Source organism: Dendrobates tinctorius, unplaced genomic scaffold (genome assembly GCF_039654945.1).
Source record: "Dendrobates tinctorius isolate UK_male_01 unplaced genomic scaffold, ASM3965494v1 ptg000070l, whole genome shotgun sequence".
NCBI classification, from domain to species: domain Eukaryota; kingdom Metazoa; phylum Chordata; class Amphibia; order Anura; family Dendrobatidae; genus Dendrobates; species Dendrobates tinctorius.
In genome coordinates, this window is record NW_027361738.1 from 46,658,278 (window position 1) to 46,675,205 (window position 16,928).

General features: G+C 44.8%; 1 protein-coding gene across 8 annotated transcripts in view; it reads right to left on the reverse strand.

Annotated features, from left to right (window-relative positions):
- The window catches only part of DIP2C (disco interacting protein 2 homolog C), a 535,770-nt gene extending 521,640 nt beyond the window's left edge, over positions 1-14,130 (reverse strand). For 7 of the 8 annotated variants that reach the window (XM_073581626.1, XM_073581624.1, XM_073581625.1 and 4 more), the window contains exon 1: positions 13,580-14,130. In XM_073581626.1, coding sequence (XP_073437727.1) covers positions 13,580-13,664 — 85 coding nt within the window. In that variant the 5' untranslated portion in view covers positions 13,665-14,130. The remainder of the gene's footprint in view (positions 1-13,579) is intronic. The other variant, XM_073581629.1, reaches the window with a different exon arrangement.
- Positions 14,131-16,928: the final 2,798 nt, after the last annotated feature.

Consider the following 16,928-nt stretch of genomic DNA (forward strand, 5'->3'; position numbering starts at 1 on the left):
GTGCCATTTTGGAAAATCGATCCACGACCACCAATATAACCGTACATCTAGAAGAAGGAGGCAAATCGGTGACGAAATCCATAGCAATATGAGTCCATGGATTGGCAGGCACAGGTAATGGATGTAGGAGTCCCGAAGGACGATGTCGAGGAACCTTGTTCTGGGCACAAGAAGGGCAGGAGGCGATGAAATCCTGGACGTCTCTGCGAAGCGAAGGACACCAATAATGGCGGGAGGCGAGCGAGTCTATTTAACTCCTGAATGTCCCGAAAACTTTGACGAATGGCTCCAACGTAGAACCTTCAGTCTATCTCCACTCCGAACAAAGGTTTTACCAGATGGTGGGAGGACCAGGCTTAGTGGAGCCATGGTAAGGATTTTGGCAGGGGTCGATGAGATGTGCTGGACCCTCTTCCTTATCCACTGACAAGAATGACCGAGATAGGGCATCCGCCTTGATGTTCTTATCCCCGGGTCGGAAGTGGAATTCAAAGTCAAAGCGTTCGAAAAACAATGACCATCTGGCCTGCCGTGGGTTGAGCCTTTGGGCGGACTGAAGGTAGGCCAAATTTTTGTGATCCGTAAAAATGATGAACGGATGGAGGGCACCCTCAAGAAGATGGCGCCACTCCGCGAGAGCCATTTTTATGGCCAAGAGTTCTCTATCACCAACAGCATAGTTGCGTTCGGGAGCGGAGAAAGCCTTAGAGAAGAATCCGCAGGTGAGAGTACGGCCAGAAGAGGATTTCTGCAGAAGAACAGCTCCTGCTCCCACCGAGGAAGCGTCAACCTCAAGAATGAATGGTCTGCTGGTATCCGGGCGATGGAGTACAGGAGACTTTGCGAACTCTTGTTTCAGAGCTTCAAAGGCAGCTTCAGCATCAGAGGACCAATGCTTGGGATTGGCTCCTTTGCAGACAAGGGCCGAGATGGGTTTAGTCAATGAAGAGAAGTGGGGGATAAATTGCCTATAATAATTGGCAAAACCCAAAAACCGCTGAATAGCCTTTACTCCGAGGGGACGTGGCCAATTGAGAACTGCCGAGACTTTCTCAGGATCCATCTCTAACCCTGAGTCAGAGACGATGTAACCAAGAAAAGGCAATTAAGTCTGTTCAAAGAGGCACTTTTCCAATTTGGCAAAAAGGTGGTTCTCTCTGAGACGTTGGAGGACTTGGCGACCGTCTCAGCGATGTGTGGCCAGGTCAGGAGAGAAGACTAAGATGTCGTCAAGGTAGACTACAACACAGGAGTAGAGGAGATCTCGAAAGACATCATTAACGAGTTCCTGGAATACTACAGGTGCGTTGCAAAGCCCAAACGGCATAACCAAATACTCGTAGTGCCCGTCTCGCATGTTGAACACCTTCTTCCACTCGTCTCCAGAACGTATGCGAACCAGATTATAGGCCCCTCGTAAATCAAGCTTAGTAAACACACGTGCCCCTTTCAGACGATCAAAGAGCTCAGAGATGAGTGGCAGTGGATATTTGTTCTTCACTGTGATGCGATTCAGTCCACGATAATCGATGCAGGGACGCAGCGACCCATCTTTCTTCTTTACGAAAAAGAAGCCTGCTCCTGCAGGGGACGAAGATTTCCGAATGAAACCTCTGGCCAGGTTGTCTTGAATGTATTCAGACATGGCTTGAGTCTCTGCCGAGGAGAGAGGATAAATCCTACCACGAGGAGGAGTGGTACCTGGAACGAGCCTAATGGGGCAGTCGTAGGGTCGGTGCGGCGGTAGAGTCTCAGCCTCTTTTTTATCAGAAACATCCACAAAGGCACTGTAAGCCGACGGAGGGAACAGGGGAAGGACGGGGGGTACCTACGAGACGCACCGGCAGCAAACACCGAGCCCGACAAGACTCCCCCCAGCACAAGACGTTGCCGCTACGCCAATCTAAGGTGGGCTCGTGGAGCCACAGCCAAGGAAGACCGAGTAGGATTGGATGGGAAATACCTGCCAAGACATAAACCGTAATTTTCTCCTTGTGCAGAGCCCCTACCTGCAACTCTACCTCATGAGTGACAAGAGTAACTGTCTCTAGCAGGGGTCAACCATCTATGGAAGCGAGAACTTGAGGGTTCTCTAAGGCCCTCACGGGAACAGAAAATTTGTTGACTTCCTCAAGCCTAATAAAATTTCCGGCAGCACCCGAGTCCACATAGGCCATCAGAGAAGCCCGCTTCCCACCAACATGCAAGAGGACAGACAAAGTGAGGGGTAGAGAGGTATCACAAACGCCCAGGAAGGCATCTCTTACCTGGCCTAGGTGGAGGAGTTTTCCGGACGATCAGGACAAGTTCGGAGCAAGTGGAAGCCGCTACCGCAGTAGAAACAAAGTCCCTGGAGGCTTCTCTCCCTACGACGCTGGTCAGAGAGTTTCAGGCGGTCCACCTACATGGGTTCGGGTGCAGAGGAGGGGATCCTGGGTTGGGGACTGGGTGGTCTGCAAACAGAAGATAATGGACGAGAAACCCTTCTCTCCCTGGCCCGTTCCTGAAACCGGAGATCTATCCAGGAGGCTAGGGAAATCAAATCCTCCAGGGCTGTAGGAGTATCACGACCAGCCAGCTCATCTTTAATACGACTCGAGAGACCTCGCCAAAAGGCGCCCACCAACGCCTCGTTATTCCAACCTAAGTCGGCGGACAGGGTCCTAAACTGTATGGCGTACTGGCCCACGGTTAGAGAACCTTGGCAAAGGCTAAACAAAGCCTCAGTGGTGGAGGCTAAACGACCTGGTTCGTCAAAAACCCGACGGAAAATGTCCAGAAAAATGGATAAGTGAGTAACCACTGGGTCATCACGTTCCCAGAGGGGATTGACCCAAGCCAGAGCATCCCCCTCTAGGTGAGAGATGATGAAAGCCACTTTGGCACAGTCTGTGGGGTACTGCTGAGGCAGTAGTTCAAAATGAAGGCGGCACTGGTTGAGAAAACCCAGGCATAATTTGGTGTCACCGCTATACCAGGGTGGTTTGGCCAACGGCGGAGGAGGATGGGAACCCGCAGCAGGGGGAGCAGAGGCGGCCGAGTGCAAGGAAAGCAACCGACCGTCTACTGAAGCCATGTAGCTGAGGATATGTGACTGGGTGTCATGCTGCTGCGCCAATTGTTGTTGTAAGCTAGCCAACTGGGCGGCGTTACCAGGGTCTGAGGATTGGAGAGCGGACAGACACGAGTCCAAAGTTTTCATAAAGGACATCATGCGCGTCTGGTTCTCCCGAAGGAAAACCAACTCTTTTTGGGCAGCCGTGGCTCCAGCGGGGTCCATGGCCTGTTCTAACTGTTACGGTTGCAGTAGCGGAATGTAGGAAACCCGGAAGTGGACCCTCTGGGTCACGGCTCCAGAGCCCCCGAGGGCGAGCGCCCAGGTGAGGACCACCCCCTATACAGGGAGTGTTAGGGGCAGACCCCCAGGGGATAGAACCACGACAGCCGGAACCAAAGGGGCGACTGGGCTTTAGAGAGGAGATGAGGCACAGGCGAATCCATACAGGGAAACACAGAGGGCGTGGAGAATAGCCTGTGCGCAGGACCGGAGCGCAGCGGGTGGCAAAACAGGAGGCTGCAATAAAGAGGAAGCACAGATATAACACAAAGCGGGAGGCAAGGCAGACAAGCAGGGAAGGTCAGAGGAACGGATGAGAAGATGGAAGGAGCAGGATAGGGAAGGTATAGGGACCAAAGGAGGACACGGTATGGAGGGAGAGCTGTCAGAGACAGTGCAGGCGGAGGCAAGGGAAACTGAGGATACAGAACACAGAGCAGGCTGAGGCAAGGAACTAAAGAGAGAACACAGAGAACGCTGCTATGAAACAGCGTCACCGCATTCGTAGAACAGGCGTTTTACCAGTCCAGACGCCGAGCCTAAGTAGCGATGGGCGCCGCCATGTTGGAGGCGGGGCTAGCACGTCATACTACCCAGGGGGCTGTGCGCCAGGAGGAAGGCAGTGCGCAGGCGCCTGATGCCGAGGGAGCCGGAGGCCGGGTGCGAGGATGCGCCGGAGAGCAGGAATGCGCCGGGAGGTGCGCGCAGCAAGGTAGGTGGAGCCCGGGGCCGTGACACCTGTATTATTATAACTCCTTTAGGGTGGGTTCGCATGTTGGGCATTTTGGATGGATTTCTAAACCAAAATCAGCAGCATTTTGGTATCTGAAATCCGTGCTTACTTTTTGTACTTATTCATGCAATTTTTATGTGTATTTTTTGTAGCAGAGAGGCAGGCGACAGGTGCAGGGTAAGTGCTGCGCCGCAGCAATTCTCTAAAAACTTGCACGACGAAAACATTTGTGCGACTAGACTATTTTTAATCTTTGATTTACAGCAAAATCAAAACAGTAAAATTGCAGACAAGTCGCATGTCACATACGACCTACACTGAACTCCATGGCAAGGTGTGAACCTAGCCTGAAGCAATAGATTCTGCACAGATTTAACTAAATGTTGAAATCACAAGGCTAAAGAAAAAAAAAAGTGGAGAGCTATCCTGACCACAGGCAAAGAGCTGCAATCCCCACCCTTTGTGTGTTAAATAAGGATCACAATGTCAACGTCTTACGCTCCTCCTTGCTGCTGCTGACGGGGTTGGCATTAGCCGAATTTGTCTTCTTGGCATACAGCCCTCTAAAACGGTTATAACAGGGGGACGAACAACACTCAAATGTGATCTAGATTCCTTTTCTCTTAGAGCAAACAGAATCCCTTTGACCCAGGGTGTCAGGGGGTCTATTTATGGTAAGGGAGGGGGGGTTTAAGTCAAAGTCAAATGTTTGAATAGACAACTATCTACAGAATAGAGGTCGCTTCCAGCCTCTTGTTAAGGATTGGACATGATTTAAAAGTTAAGCTGAGAATTATTCTCAGATGCAAGAAACTGAACCTCGGCTACATAGAAACTGCTTCCCGAACACTGACAGCTGATGATCCTATAAACGTAAGCCTCTCACACTGTTCAGCTGGTGAAGACCCATCACCCAGAGAGGCCCCCAACTCCTCATAGTATCACATATTCTACTACAAATAACTGCTCCATGTACAAACTTTCTTCTTTTTTTTTCACTTACCTCATTCAGCTTATGGGTTTTTTTTAAACACTTTTTTTCCCCATAAATGAATTATTAAAATGGATACAGTTATATAATGGATTATTATAGATTATATATTTATATATTAACATATATGATAGACATTTTAGCAATTATGTAAAAATCTGGAAAAGTTGGAAATGGCAACAAACTATATCACCATCTGTGTATCGGATGCAACTGTATCTATAAAAGTTGTTATATGCTTGCAACAAATAAGTTTTTAAATGTGTTCATATTAGTATGATATTATAGAAACTTACTAATTATTTTCAAAGGTGACCAGATCTTTAGCTTTTTCAGTCTTCGTCCTGGGTTTAGGAGCTCCAGATCTGACCCTGGATGGCGTGTCCTTGTGTTGGCACATCAGAGCTCTGTATGAAGGGGGCTGGCTGACTTAATTACCATAGTTAAGTTGGCTCTCTTTTCTTTTCTACCTATGCATCAATCATAAGAGAGAAGACGGCTGGCTTAGCTAATGAAATAAAGCAGTTAGCCAGCCCCTTTCATTCACAGTTTTGATGACGTGTCAAAACATGAAAATGTCAAAGAGTGGGGGGCCAAAGGGGCCAAGAGTGGGGGGCCAAAGGGGCCAAGAGTGGGGGGCCAAAGGGGCCAAGAGTGGGGGGCCAAAGGGGCCAAGAGTGGAGGGCCAAAGGGGCCAAGACTGGAGGGCCAAAGGGGCCAAGAGTGGAGGGCCAAAGGGGCCAAGAGTGGAGGACCAAGAGTGGAGGGCCAAAGGGGCCAAGAGTGGAGGATCAAAGGGGCCAAGAGTGGAGCCGCTTGGCCAAGGGTGAGAACTGAAGATAAAGGCACCCATGGAAATAAAAGTATATTATTAATTTGTTCATCACACTGTAAATGCTAAAAGTAATTTTTCAGAACTTGACAATCCCTTCAAGACTAGAAAATGTAGCTTAAAGAGGTTGTCTGAACCGACTGTCCCCTTTGCACTAGACAGTTCAGCTATAAACTAAGCATAACAGTCCTGATGATGGGACTTTTTAACAAATCAGCTACAATCTACAAAAAGAAGGTAGCAACACGTGTAATATCCCTGCAGCACCACCACAGGTGAAATAAAGCATTGCATATATGTTTATTCAAATCAATGGGCTAAATGGGTAATGCACAGATGCAAAACCCCATAACAACCCCCTCAAAAGAATTATCTGGTGCATCTTACCCGCGCATTACGAGGCACAAACTGCTGGAAGTAGGAGTTCGGAGTTATTGACTCCAAACCAGCAGAGCTTCTCACATCGCGCTAGGTGACCCTTTCACGTTTCGAGCATACTGTACATGTGGATTCATGTCATTTTATGTTTCAGTAATAAACATGGTTGCCATTATTATAGCTCTTTGGATTTCACCAATTAGGAGCAATGGATTTCCTGTGGTACGACTATGGGAATAATATGGTGAAAAGCAGCTCTATCGAATGGACACGAGTCTGGCCAGGATTAGGGCGCTCTCTTCCAGCGTCTCAAATGTTGTGCAATAGGGAATACACTGTGGACAGGGATCTATTTGATGTTTTTCAGGAAAACATGCTGTTCATAAAGGCATAGAGGAATGTGTATACAAAAAACAACATATATACATGGCACAATATGTCAGGCTTGACAGTGTCTGTATCATGTTAGGAGAAAATAAAAATTACCGACCACAGGAATTTTCATTAAATGGATTGAAAAAAAATATTCATGTGAAAAGTTTGCATGACAGATAACCTATTTTTGAAGCGATTACCAGGAGTATAAGGAATAACCTAAAAAAAAGGGCATTAACAAAATCCAAAATCATGGATCACATGGTGAATCTTTTGTCGATTCATTGCCTACGCTTTGGTGGTCTCCGCTACTCTGTTTTCCTACAGCAATGAAGTGTCGTACATCGACGTGACCGCTGCAGTCAGTCTTGTTCTGTACACATTAGTGTCACTTCTGAGCCATTGATTGGCTGCAGCAGTCACATATGGATGGATGTGATGTCATCATTAGGGCGGCACGGTGGCTCAGTGGTTAGCGCTGCAGCCTTGCAGCGCTGGGGTCCTGGGTTCAAATCCCACCAAGGACAACATCTGCAAGGAGTTTGTATGTTCTCCCCGTGTTTGCGTGGGTTTCCTCCGGGCACTCCGGTTTCCTCCCACATTCTAAAGACATACTAATAGGGAATTTAGATTGTGAGCCCCATCGGGGACAGTGGTGATGATGCGTGCAAAATGTAAAGCGCTGCGGAATATGTTAGCGCTACATAAAAATAAAGATTATTATTATTATTATTATCATTGCAGGAAAAAAAAAAAAAAAAAAAGAGGGCAGGGACCACTGGAGCATTGGTGCTAGAGTTCCAGGGGAGTGTATAGGTGTGTAATGATTGTTTCATATTGATGGTCAGCAATGTAATGCAAAGTACATGCAACTGGCCCACTAGAGCTCCTACAAAGCAACATTTTTTAGTCTTAAATCAATGATGGCTCACTTCTCCTGGCTTACAAAAAAAAAAAGACAGCTATAGGGATTAAAAATTAAATTTGACATGCACGGCGACTTTGGCGGGGAGTCACAGGCATCAGGATAGATAGAGCGGCTCTCAAACAAAGAACATCCCCACTTTTCATCTTCTCACACCTCTCAGACCCACAGCTGAAGGTGTATCTAAATCTCACATTTCTATATAGCATACGATAATTTCTTCCATCTTATCATAACCGTATACCAACAGGCGGCCGCCTTTTCCTAGGTATAAATAGAAGGGTCATCAATGTCATCTGACAGAAAAAACAATATAGAAAGAATGGGCTGGAGAACTTTGCCCGTGACAGTTCATCACATACACCAGGTAGTAAAGGGAAGGTGACGTGTTTGCACAGACAGCAGAGATAATACCGCACAGCGTGAATGTCTTATCCGCTAACCTATAATCTGTGCTCAGCTCTCCACACCTGTATACAACAGGAGCGGCCATTTTGAGGCCTGGAAAGAACTTAGACAAATGAGACCTTTCACTAACAGGAAGACAGCGATCTCTTTTCAATTCTCTTTTTAGAAGGCAATTTTTTACATTAAAGAACATCCTCTATAAAAGTATGAACATCATCTGGAAAATACATTGGCCAGACATATCTATATTTATGAACTATATATATGTAACGAAACCCAATGGAAGCCAGTCTACACCATTATCCACACTAAATCAAATGGTCATTACTCCATGCTAATTCTCTTGGATCTCTCTGCAGCATTCGACACTGTGGATCATCAGCTCCTCCTCACTATGCTCCGTACCATTGGCCTCAAGGACACCGTTCTCTCCTGGTTCTCCTCCTCTCTGACCGCTCCTTTACTGTATCTTTTGCCGGTTCCTCCTCCTCTCATCTTCCCCTTACTGTTGGGGTTCCTCAAGGATCAGTCCTAGGCCCCCTCCTCTTCTCTTTGTACACTGCCCCTATAGGTCAAACAATCAGTAGATTTGGTTTCCAGTACCATCTCTATGCTGATGACACCCAATTATACGCTTCTTCTCCTGACTTCACACCAGCCTTTCTAGAAAACGCCGGCGATCATGTCCTCACTATATCTGAAACTGAACCTGTCAAAGACTGAACTCCTGGTGTTTCCTCCCTCTACTTATGCACCTATACCAGACATTGCCATTTCTGTGTGTGGTTCCACTATTACTCCCCAGCAACATGCCCGCTGTCTTGGGGTCATACTTGATTCCGAGCTTTCCTTTGCCCCCCACATACGATCACTGGCTCGCTCTTGTTATCTGCACCTCAAAAACATTTCTAGAATTCGAGCTTTTCTTACTTTTCACTCTGCAAAAACTCTTACTGTTTCTCTTATTCATTCTCGTCTCGACTATTGTAACTCTTCTAATCGGTCTCCCTCTTACCAAACTCTCCCCCCTCCAATCTGTCTTGAATGCTGCAGCCAGGACCATATTCCTCACCAGTCGTTACACCGATGCCTCTACCTTGTGCCAGTCATTACACTGGCTACCCATCCACTCCAGAATCCAGTACAAACATATTACCCTCACCCACAAAGCCCTCCATGGCTCAGCACCACCCTACATCTCCTCCCTTGTTTCAGTATACCATCCTACCCACGCCCCCCGTTCTGCTGATGACCTGAGGTTAGCATCCTCAATAATCAGAACCTCCCACTCCCGTCTCCAAGACTTTACACGTGCTGCGCCAATTCTTTGGAATGCATTTCCCAGGTCAATACGATTAATCCCCAATCCCCACAAGTTTAAGCGTGCCCTGAAAACGCATTTATTCAGACTGGCCTATCGCCTCAACACATTAACCTAAACTATCCCTATGTGGCACAGTCAAAAGTTTTACCATAACCAGGTTCCCCGCATCATGTTCCCACATGCTTTATGCCTCCATTAGCCCTCTGTGTCTGTACTGTTACACACTTAACATTATGGCTGGTCCAAACAATCAAGGCAACTGTTACCACCCACCTTTCGTGTCTCCCCTTTTTCCTCATTATTATTATTATTATTATTTATTGTTATAGCGCCATTTATTCCATGGCGCTTTACATGTGAGGAGGGGTATACATAAAAACAAGTACAATAATCTTAAACAATACAAGTCATAACTGGTACAGGAGGAGAGAGGACCCTGCCCGCGAGGGCTCACAATCTTCAAGGGATGGGTGATAATACAGTAGGCGAGGGTAGAGCTGGTCGTGCAGCGGTTTGGTCGATCGGTGGTTACTGCAGGTTATAGGCTTGTCGGAAGAGGTGGGTCTTCAGGCTCTTTTTGAAGGTTTCGATGGTAGGTGAGAGTCTGATATGTTGTGGTAGAGAGTTCCAGAGTAGGGGTGATGCGCGAGAGAAATCTTGTATGCGATTGTGGGAAGAGGAGATAAGAGGGGAGTAAAGAAGGAGATCTTGTGAGGATCGGAGGTTGCGTGCAGGAAAGTACCGGGAGACGAGGTCACAGATGTATGGAGGAGACAGGTTGTGGATTGCTTTGTATGTCATGGTTAGGGTTTTGTAATGGAGTCTCTGGGCAATTGGGAGCCAGTGAAGGGATTGACAGAGGGGAGAAGCTGGGGAATAGCGGGGGGACAGGTGGATTAGTCGGGCAGATTAGTCGGGCAGTCCTCATAGATTGTAAGCTTGCGAGCAGGGCCCTCATTCCTCCTGGTATCTGTTATGATCTATGTGATTATTGTTATGCTGTAATGTCTATTGTCTGTACAAGTCCCCTCTGAAATGTAAAGTGCTGCAGAATATGTCGGCGCTATAGAAATAAAATTTATTATTATTATCCTCTTTATATGGGGACAATAAAATACCTGACTCTGTCATAAGTATAGAATGTTCTATTGCTCAAAATTTCTCCCCACAAATCAATTTATATCAGCAAGTACAAGTGGTCTTCTAACACAGGCCTACTTATTGCTATAAAATGTACTGTGGATATGTCCCTCAGAATACTGAATCATTGGTTTTGGTGCCAAAAAAAAAAAAAAAGGATCACTGAATATTGAAATAAACCTGACAGAACGAGCAATGAGGGGGTAGAGGCCAAGAAAAGATCACATATGTTGTAATATGTCTGATAACATTTTATGAGCTAAGAGTTGGAAGGGACCTCCAGGGTCATCATGTCCAACCCCCTGCTCAATGCAGGATTCAGTCAACCATCTCAGACAGATGTCTGTCCAGCCTCTGTTTGAAGACTTCCATTGATGGAGAACTCACCTCTCGTGGCAGCCTGTTCCACTCATTAATCACTCAGACTGTCAAAGAGTTTTACCTATTATTTAATCTGTATTTTCTTGTGTTTCAATGTGCAAATGAGAATAACGATGATCCCTCTACACTGAGACATCCCTTCTGATATTTGTATACATTAAGTCTCCTAGCCTTATTTTTTTGCAAGCTAAACATTCCCAAATACTCTAACCGATCCTCATAGGACATACTTTGTAGTCCGCTCACCATCCTGGCAGTTCTTCTCTGAATTTGCTCCAGTTTTTCAATGTATTTTTTAAACAGTGGCGCTCAGAACTGGACACAGTAGTCAAGATGAGGCCTGACCAAGGAGAAGTAGAGGGGGATAGATGCTGTAACTTAGCCATCTCGGCCCAGCTACAACAGGTCACGACAGCCGTGCAATTTGAAGCTTGTGGACCCCTAATAGAAAATCTTAGGGCCCCAACTATCATGGGACTTTAACAGTAATGCTGTTTTCATATGGGTCAAAATAGATCTTTGGGCCTCTGTAGGCTCCAGGGCGTCTGTGCAACTGCAACCCCTTACACCCACTGTAGTTAGGTTCCTCGGTTAGGACTAATGGGCTGACTAAAGAAAAACACACCACACAGGGATAGAACAAGAATGGTCAACATGACTAGATTTTAGATTTTCATCTGACTGACAACTGGTTTGGATAGCAATTGATGCATCAAATTTGAAGCGGATTCTTGGAGGAAACCTCCTCAGAGAAGTGACATGCACTTCCATTTTCAATCCACCAGGTATTTTTCAAAACCAGAAGAAACAAAAACAATCCTAAAAAAAAAAAAAACAAAAACACCCCAGACAATATAAACAAACCAAAAATGATTAACAGTAAAATATAGGAAAAGTCTTTCAAGTGTTTTTGAAGCAAATCTTTCAAAAAAAAAAACAAAAAAAAAAAACAACTCATAACCCCCCAACCTACGGTAATCCCAAACACAACCTAAAAGCTCGATGGTTTCCATCAGATTTCTCACACTCCGGAATAGTAAATTTGCTTTCTGCACCAATATGAGGCATTTGATGCTGCATAGTAGGCAGATGTGCATTCAGGACTTCTGCAAGAACTGGCACCCATACTGGTATCCATGAAATCACTAAGGGACAACTAAATAGGATTGTTATCACCGTGACAGAGGAGGAGGAGGACAACTCAAGGACTTGGATTTACAATTGCCTTTTGGAGAACATTTTTGCCATTATATCATTTTACATAAATACTGGATGTGATCATTGTAGAAAATTTACTGACATACTCAAAAATGCACAAATCATCTGACATATACTCTACGCCATAAACACTATGACCAAAAAAAAAACCAAAAAACACAAAAAAATAGCACTTCATCAAGCCATATGATTTTGTAGCCTAATTGGCTAAGTCGGGCACATGCTGCCACAGAGGTCTAATCCACTTTTCCGTTATAAAAGCATGGCGGCATTATGTATGCGGTGAAGAGCCCACTAGGCCCGAAGCCCTGAACGTTCACTGAAATTCCATTAGTATTGTGACAATGAAAAATAATCTGTATTGAAAAAAAAAAAAAAAGGAACGGTTATTTCTCATGACCAAACCTGCTGGATATTTAGAACAAAATCCTATTACAAAAAAAAAAAAAATAAAAAAATTTTCTTTTTATTAAAAAAAAAAAAGCAAACATTTCATCATTTCTAATACCGTCCTCCAACAAATCATAAAAGGGCTCATTCAAAAATCGAATATAAAATAAAATTGACAGACAATTCTAAAAACCCTTTGAAAAATGTTCACCTCCAAAATTTACCAGTCTGGAAAAAAAAAAAAAAAAAAAAAAAAAAGGGGCACAAGCCAAGTGTACACCCTAAACAGGTTGGTGTTGGGACTATTTAAAGATGGCTTCTCTCTAAATGGGGTTGCCATGGTGATGCCAGCAATACTTTCACTGCTTTGCTTTAGAATGTTGTAAATTGAGATCTGATTCCAGACAATAAACTAATGTGACTCCGGGAGATATTTTTTTTTTTAATCTATATTGGAGGGATTTTAATGGAGATTTTTATTTAGGTGATTGGATATTAATCCCCCGCTAATACCAACCTTACCGAGACAAATAAGGGCACTAAGGAGTGGGGGGGGGGGGGGGGGAATCAGGAAAAAAAAAAGGATTGAAATATTTTCCTCTTTGTGTATAAAAGAAGGCAACACACCAACAAAAAGAAACACAATAAAGATGCACTGATACATAATGTCTGCCTGGCACCAGCCCATACACAGGGGGCAGCAGGTCGGCGCCGGGCAGGACGCAGCCTACTGACATTGGACATCATATTCTCGGGACATGTAGGATGCGAGGCAGTAATATTCTCCACCTCCATTATCTCTGCAACATTTCAACAAACGTACAAAAGAGAAAACAACAACCACTGGGCATTACTAGTCCAGAGGCCATCTATCACCCCCTGGCATACTGCTCCTGCATGACAGCAGCATTAACCCTTCACCAACCCAACAAGGAGAGGGATCTGGCCCTGAGTGACAGCAGCAGGCGTCCAATCCTCCACACTGCAAGGGGTTAATGGGCATGGAGGATCAGCAGGAGGGCACACGAGGGGTTAAGCAGTGCCTTCCCAGCAACAGAGGATGGATGCTATGGAGGGATCTGCAGTAACATGGGAGGGAAGGAAGGCTGCAGTCATCCCCAGATCAGGGGCTGCCCAGGCTCCTTACCTTCAGACAGCTCCAGCTCCAGCTCTGCCAGCCTGGCTCTCACCTCCAGGGGAAGGGACACACTGTCCAGGCTGCGGTCAGCCATTCTCCAGCGTTATATTGGGGTTCAGGCACAGCAGTCAGTCTCCCCCAGCTCTGTCTTTGTCAGGCTCTCCTCAGCCAGGCATGGGAAGGAGGGGGGAGGTTGCTGCAGAGGAAATGCACTGATTTGCTCCCTCCTTGCTGGTGTCTTTTGCCAGTGATGAAGGTGCTGAGGCTTCGGGGCTGTCACTTCTCCCCAGGCAGGAGATCGGGGCTGCAGTGCATCAGGCCAGCTCCTATTTGCATGGAGCACACAAAGCAGCAGACGGGCAACCCACCCTGGCAGCTCTGCAGATCATTCCAGTGAGGAGGAGGGAGGGGCTCCCAGCCCTGCACACATACAGACAGTGCACCTTAAAGACGCAGTGCCATGCACTCAGTGTGCCTTCAGAGCTGCACTCTGTGCCCCCCTGCTGCAGGCTGCCTCATCCTCCCCATATGTGCAGCTCTCCATTGGTGCTGCTCCCACGTGGATAAGCAGTCATGTGACCCAGATTTGACATCACAAGTGTGAAACAAGTGGAAATGTCAGATTTATAGTTTCCCTTTTATTTTTATTTATTTATTTTTTTGCTGATTAAATCTCAGAAATGAGACATGGATTCACACACATTTACTACTACATTCTTCTTTTTTGTACATTAACCCCTTCATGAATCCATCTATATATATGGATCCTTGAAAGGATTAATGTACAAAAAAAGATGTAGTAGTAATATATACTGTATATATCATTTTATTTTATTTTTTTTTACCTCCTCCCAAAAATACTACTTTTTTTTACTTTTCTGTCTGCATCCCCTCAGCAGGGCTTGTTTTCGAAGGACGAGTTGTAGTTTTGAATGGCACATTTTTCCATAAAAGTGCAAAACAATCAAAGTTCCCTGAAATCGCAAAATAAAAACAAGCAAAAAAAAAAAACTATAAAATTCCGCCATTGCTGTATATGTGTCGTTTTTACGGCATATATCGTGCAGTAAAAATGTTCTTGCAACCTGATTGTCCGAGTCAGAACAAATAAGGCGATACCAAACTTGTATTGCTGTTTTTTTTGTTTACTTTTTTACTCAATCCGTGGCTTAAAAAAATTGATTTGTGTCACGGTTTTGTGATACCCGTAATGTTTTTATTTTTCCTTTCAGTCTTTGTGAGGGCTTGTTTTTTTTCCTTTGTCTAGTCGACATTTTTTTTTATAGATACCATTTCGGCATATGGACCACATTTTGATCGCTTTGTATTGCGTTTTTGGGCAGGTTACTGTAATTCTTACATTTCATAGAATCATAGAATCGTAGAGTTGGAAGGGACCTCCTGGGCCATCTGGTCCAACCCCCTGCTCAAAGCAGGATTCGCTAAATCATCCCAGTCAGATGTCTGTCCAGCCTCTGTTTGAAGACTTCCATTGAAGGAGAACTCACCACTTCTCGTGGCAGCTTGTTCCACTCTTTGATCACCCTCACTGTCAAAAAGTTTTTTCTAATATCTAATCTGTGTCTCCTCCCATTCAGTTTCATCCCATTGCTTCTAGTCTTTCCTTATGCAAATGAGAATAAAGTTGATCCTTCTACAATGTGACAGCCCTTTAGATATTTGTAGACAGTTATTAAGTCTCCTCTCAGTCTTCTCTTTTGCAAACTAAACATTCCCAAATCCTGCAACCTTTCCTCATAAGACAGGGTTTGCAGACCGGTCACCATTCTGGTCGCTCTTTTCTGAACTTGCTCCAGTTTGTTGTTGTCTTTTTTAAAATGTGGAGCCCAAAACTGGACACAATATTCCAGATGAGGACTGACCAAAGAGGAGTAGAGGGAAATAATGACTTCACGTGATCTAGACTGTATGCTTCTGTTAATACATCCTAGAATTGCATTTGCCTTTTTTGCTGCTGCATCACACTGTTGACTCATATTCAGTCTGTGATCTATTAGTATACCCAAGTCTTTTTCACATGTGCTGTCACTTAGCCCTATTCCTCCCATTCTGTATATGCTTTTTTCATTTTTATTGCCCAGATGTAGTACTTTGCATTTTTCCCTGTTAAAAACAATTCTATTAGTTGCTGCCCACTTCTCCAGTTTATTTATATCTTTTTGAATCCTCTCTCTCTTCTCTAGTATTAGCTATCCCTCATCGCCTTAGGCTTGTTTCACACTTACGCTAAGTCTGTCAGTTGCAATCCCTGAAAAAGGCGGAGAACGGATCCGTGTCCGTTGAGATATTAACGGGCGCCACCGGACCGTTGTTTTGACGGATCCGCCAAAGTCTGCATTTTAAAGGAACCGCAGCCTGGGGAAAAAGGAGAGAGAGCGAGAGAGCGAGACAATTTTCGCTGCTCCCCGGATCGGCATTTCATAGTTAAAATGCTTCCCCGGCGGGAAGCTTCTGGGCATGCGCACAGCAAAATAGCGGACCGTCAAAGAAAAAAAACGTTGCAGTGTCCGTCCCATCCGCCCGGGAGCTGCTGAAATCTTTGCGGATCCGTCAAAAAGCAGGTGGGACGGACAAACGTCAGTCAAGATCCGCCACTAATGTAAGTCTATGGGGGAAAAAACGGATCCACCCCTTTTTTGGCGGATCCGTTTTTTAAAAAAATTGGCGGATTTTGACTGACGTCAAAAAGCGGAAGTGTTAAACAGGCCTTATGGGTTTAATAGTTTTACATTTGGATGGATCGGACTTTTATGGACACGATGATAACAAATATTATTTTTTATTAATTTTTTTGAATAGGGAAAAAGCTGGTGATTTAAAGTTGTTATATTTTTATTTTACATTTGAAATATCTTTAAAAAGAGTTTGTTTTCTTAACTTTTCTCTGTATTTGTTATTCCACCTAGTGACTTGAATTTGTGATTGCGATCCTTTGATCGCTTGTATTATACACTGAAATACTTGAATATTGCACTATATAGAAAAAAAACACGGTCTGCTATGAATCCCTACCTGTACCCAACCTGCGACAAAAAAAAAATATGTCACAGGTTGTTAAAGTCTATAGTAAAATATTAAATGCACTACATACCAAATAAATTATGTATTTTTTTGTAGTGTTAGTAATAGTCAGAAAACGTCCAAGAAGTGCTGTTGGCACAGAAGTATAGCCATCTACTTGGGTACGCCACAGTTTCATACACATTGCCCCATATACGTCTGTGGGTATCATGACACTTGTAACCCCAAAGTTCCACTGAATCTAAGTCTGATCTCTGTAAAGTTCTATTGTATCGAAGTGTGATCTATCTGTCCAACCACAATGTTGGCAAAAATT